The sequence below is a fragment of the Mastomys coucha genome, unplaced genomic scaffold (assembly GCF_008632895.1).
Source record: "Mastomys coucha isolate ucsf_1 unplaced genomic scaffold, UCSF_Mcou_1 pScaffold12, whole genome shotgun sequence".
Taxonomy (NCBI): domain Eukaryota; kingdom Metazoa; phylum Chordata; class Mammalia; order Rodentia; family Muridae; genus Mastomys; species Mastomys coucha.
This window is the reverse complement of record NW_022196894.1, coordinates 19,656,878-19,661,877: the sequence shown is the minus strand read 5'-3', so window position 1 is coordinate 19,661,877 and position 5,000 is coordinate 19,656,878. Positions and strand designations below refer to the sequence as shown.

Genomic DNA, 5,000 nt, shown 5'->3' with positions numbered 1-5,000 from the left:
AAATAAAAAGTCAAACAGAAGGACTCTGAATATAGCTTAGTAGTAGATTGCCTGCTTTGCATGAAAATGATTTCTAGCAGGAGAGAGAGAGAGAGAGAGAGAGAGAGAGAGAGAGAGAGAGAGAGAGAGAGAGAGAGAGAGCCATGTGTGTTGTGTGGGGTAAAGAGTGCACACTTGCATGCATAAGAATCTGGGTCCTATTTTCAGAATAAGACTAACAAGACCCCATTGCTCTGCAGTAGCAATGCTGTTTTAAGTACAGGTCTCAATCTGGCTTAATATTGAAAATGAAGGCATTGCTGAAATCTATCCACATGACCAGCGTGTGCTGCTCTGGTTCCCCACCTAGCTACCAAGGACACAGTAAGGGAAGAAGTCACAGTAGATTCATTCTGCACCCCAGTTCTTAGGATGGGGACAGCCAGCAAGAGGGAAGAGCATGGACAGGATGTTCTCCATGACCTCTCTCAGCCTTTAGCCATTGTGGTGGGGACTGGAGATGAAATGGGAGGGAGTTGTGAATGTAAGAAACTGTTCTTGCTTCCTCTGTGGCTTTCATGTTTATATAATACAGGTTGGTATTTCTGGCTTGTTTTGTAGGCTACTATGCTGACACCTGGAAAGAGTACTTATGGGACAGAGATCCTCCGATGACGAAGGCATTCTTTGACACGGCTGAGACAAAACCATACTGCAGTGAGTGGTAACTGCATTGGGTGTACCGCCTGATCCAGGCATTCTGGAGAGGACAGAGTCTCAGCTTTCTAGGTCCTTCCTGGAAATGAGGATTGTGCTAGATAGAGCTACTGTTCTTACAAATAAAACTCAAGTCAACAATTCAAACAGTATTTTTTAAGTGTGTGTGTGTGTGTGTGTGTGTGTGTGTGTGTGTGTAAAGTTCAAGGTCATTCTTGCCTACATAATGAGTTTGAAGGACCTGGACTGAGAAACAGTGTTAAAGACAAAAGGGAATTCTTCCTTGGACCTTTGCAGAAAAACTCTAGAGGAAGAGAAAGGGATCCTGGCTTTTTAGACCCCACCCTCCTGGGGAGCACTGGGATGCCTCACTTATGATGTTCTCTCCCTATTTTACAGTATATCATTATTTTGTGGACATTGTATCTTGGAACAAGAGTGTAAGAAGAGGGTTCATTACAATCAAACTGAGAGGTGAAGATGGAAATATCACAGAATCCAGAATTGATCAGTAAGTTGGTCTCTGAGCTTGTGTTTTCTGGCTCAGACACTTTTAGCAGCCGATAGATTCCATTCTCTGTGCTACAGGAGGCAGAGAGGACATTTGCTTGTGGGCTTACCTCTGTGTGCTGTAAGTGCAGTTGGTACCACGGCTCTCTCCCCATCTTCCCTCCACCCTTCCTTTTTTCTTCTGCATGTCCTCTCTCTGTGTTCCCCTTGCTTGTTGTCACTTTTCTTCCTTCTCTTTTCATTTATAGCAATTAAACGGTTAATAATAAAAGCCATCCACCCTCTCTAAGTTGAAGCCATAAGGGACTGGGCTAGTTTAGGTGTGCTGATGGACTGCATGGTAATCACATCACTTGGGAGGCAGGGGCAGGAGTTTTGTGGCACATGTGAGGCTAGCCTGGTCTAGACAGGAAGTCTACATCCAGCTGGACTTATATAGTAAACCCTGTCTCAAAAACCAAAAGGAGCCAAGCAGTGGTGGCATATGCCTTTAATCCCAGCACTTGAGAGGCAGAGGCAGGCGGATTTCTGAGTTCAAGGCCAGCCTGGTCTACAGAGTGAGTTCCAGGACAGCCAGGACTACACAGAGAAACCCTGTCTCAAAAAACCAAACCAAACCAAACCAAACCAAACCAAAAATAAAAACCAAAAGGTGCTGGAGTGATACTCAGCAGTTAAACTCACTGGCTGCCCTTCCAGAGGACCCAGGCTCAGTTCTCAGCACCCAAGTGGTGGCTCACAACCATCCATAACTATAGTTCCAGAGAATCCAATGCCCTCCTCCATCTTCTAAGGGCATCAGGCATGTACGTGTGGTATACAGACAGACATGAAGACAAACACCTAATACATACAAACATCTACAAGAGTGTGCAGACATAACCATTTCACACTGTACACATAGATCAGAAGTTTAATCAACACTCCATAAATGCATATAATTATGACTTGTCAATACAACAAATATTAATTTTTAAGCATAGAGGAATATACAACCTAAAAAAGCAAGTCAATGCTTGCTAAGGAGAATCTTGACAGATTCTGTTTTTCACATGTCTTCTTTTTGAAAACAGAATCACATTTTATTAAACAGTTCTTAGGTTTAAAAACCAAGGAGGAAATTTAGAAATATTCAGATACTTTGTATTTTAAAAATTCATTCATTTTTTTTGTTGGCTTGTTTATTTACTTATTTGGGGACAAGTTCTTGCTATGTGTTCTAGGTTGGTTTCAAATGCATGATCCTTCTGCCTCAGCTTCCCAAGTGCAGGGACTTCAAATGTGTGCCCCTATCAATGGCCCTAATTTTCAGTTTTCTGTAAGTACATATTCATATGTACAGTTTTTGTTGTATGTACATATATTAGTATGTATGTGTTAATACTTTATTCTGTCACTTTTCTAATCAGGGGAAGTTAGAGAGAAGCTCTTTACTTAAGCAAAAGAATGTGAGGGTCATGTATTCAAATGTGCAGTCTCCTGTGTCTTCGAGGTGCTTGTGCCACGTGCATTAAACACTAAACAGCAGGTTTTGGGCAACTGGAAATTGCTTTGTGGCTCATTGTAAGCAACTAGTATGTGTGTACAGATGGCTTGGAGGTGGTTTTATTTGTTTATTTTTGGTGCTGGGAACTGGACCCATGGCCTTCCTTGATCTTGGAAGTAGCTATGCTCCCCATGATAGCAAGGCCCATGGACCTTTATCACAGAGAGTACACGCTCTGTCACGACCAGCACCCCAGCCTGAAGGATGCTCGAGTTGGCTAGTTTTTGTCAACCTGACATAGGCCAGGGTCATTTGGGAAGAGGGAACCTTAATTGAGAAAGTACCCCCATCAGATTGCCTGTAGGCATGTCTCTGCAGCCATTTCTTCAGCAATGATTGACATGAGAGAGCCCAGTGTAGTCTGGAGGGCACCACCACTGGCAAGTGGTCCTGAGTTACATAAGAAAGTGGGTTGAACAAGCCAGGGAGAGCAAGCTGGTAAGCAGTGTTCTTCCAAGGCCTCTGCCTCAGTTCCTGCCATACTTGGGTTCTTGCCTCGAATTCCCTCAGTGATGGACTGTGGTCAGATGTGGAAGCTAAATAAACCCTCTCCCCCCACCCAAGTTGTTTTTGGTTATTTCTATACAGCAATAGGAAGCAAACTTTAAAAATGCATCTTGGATTTATAATAGTAGCTTTTGGTTATCGAATCCAGTATGTGGCATACATTGCCTCGGGAATTTCTAGCCCACTGTGAGATACTAATACCACAAACTCTATAAATGAGGAAACTGAGGCTAGAGAGCCAAGTGGTTTAGCCAGAGCCACATACCTAGTTGGGGTCAGTGTGGCCAGAGTGGCAGCTCTGTCCACCAAGCACCTGTATCATTGTATGGCTCCTCCCACTGAGCTACTCCCCCATCCTCACCCTCACACTTGAAGTTTGTGAGCAGTGTTTTTTTTACGGTTCCCCATGGATTTGTTTCTGATCTGATAGCCCCATGTTTGGAGTGAGCTAGTATTTTCTGGAAGGGCAGCAGTAGGGAGGACATCTTGAGGAATAAGCCTCAGGTGGGATATGGGCTTTGGGCTGAGGTAAGAGGACCAAAATGGACAGCTGACCTGAAATCCAGCCTTTCAGAACACACAGCACCCAAGGAATCTCAAGGACACTGTGCAGTTACACATAGGAAGGGGCAGGTCGGGGCTCTGACCAGATTCGGGTGTTCACACCAGCAACCGCTTTCATGTCCTCTTTAACGTACATCTGAGAGCTTTTATTTATTTATCTATCTATTATTTATTTATTTATTTATTTATTTTGTTTTTTTCAAGACAGGGTTTCTCTGTGTAGCGTTGGCTATCTTGGAACTCACTCTGTAGACCAGGCTGGCTCAAACTCAGAAATCCTTCTGCCTCTGCCTCCCAAGTGCTGGGATTAAAGGCATGCGCCACCACTGCCTGGCTAGAGCTTTTATTTTTTACTGAGTGAAGGTTGGCTAACTGTAAATCCCTAAATTGGAATTTTGAAATATTGTCTTGTTTGTTTTGAGACAGAGCCTCATATAATCCAGGCTGGTCTTGAACTCACTAGCATTATCTTCTTGCCTTCACATTTTAATCCAGACTAAGGCCTTGGTCCAGTAAGTTGGTTCAGCGGGCAGCACCACTGGCTGCTCAGCCTGATGACCTATTATGGTGGAAAAAGAACCTATTCCCACAAGTTGTCCTCTGACCTACATTGTGCCATAGTGTGCACATAGACACACAGTCTATAGTGTGCTCCTGGACACACAGGAGGTGAGGTGGGAGAGAAAAGGAAACAATAAATGTAATTTAAAATAGTTGTATATTAAGAGCTAAGCTTTAAGAAAGAGAAAAAGCAAATTCAAGATGGAGACCAAGCCGAATAGTAAGAACAACGGGTTCGATTTCCATAGCTCCACTCATGCAAGCCCTCTGCCGTGGCTCCAGGTGATCTCCCAGTTTGATCTAGTACTGGGAAACGGGGAGAGTTGGAGCCTTAACATCTTCAAAACACATTCTTTGGTATTTCATTTTTTAAAAAGATTTATTTTATTTATTTTATGTGTATGAGTACACTGTAGCTGTACAGATGGCTGTGAGCCATCATGTGGCTGCTGGGAATTGAACTCAGGACCTCTCCTTGCTCCGGCCCCACTTGCTCCAGTGTAATACACTGTAGCTGTCTTCAGATGCACCAGAAGAGGGCATCAGCTCACATCAGGGATGGTTGTGAGCTACCATGTGGTTGCTGGGATCCGAACTCAGGACCTTTGGAAGAGCA

General features: G+C 43.8%; 1 protein-coding gene across 1 annotated transcript in view; it reads left to right on the top strand.

Annotated features, from left to right (window-relative positions):
* The window catches only part of Liph (lipase H), a 41,064-nt gene that overhangs the window by 31,852 nt on the left and 4,212 nt on the right, over nt 1-5,000 (top strand). The window contains exons 7-8 of the mRNA XM_031363509.1: nt 601-696; nt 1,096-1,207. Of these exons, the coding sequence (XP_031219369.1) occupies nt 601-696; nt 1,096-1,207 (208 nt within the window). The remainder of the gene's footprint in view (nt 1-600; nt 697-1,095; nt 1,208-5,000) is intronic.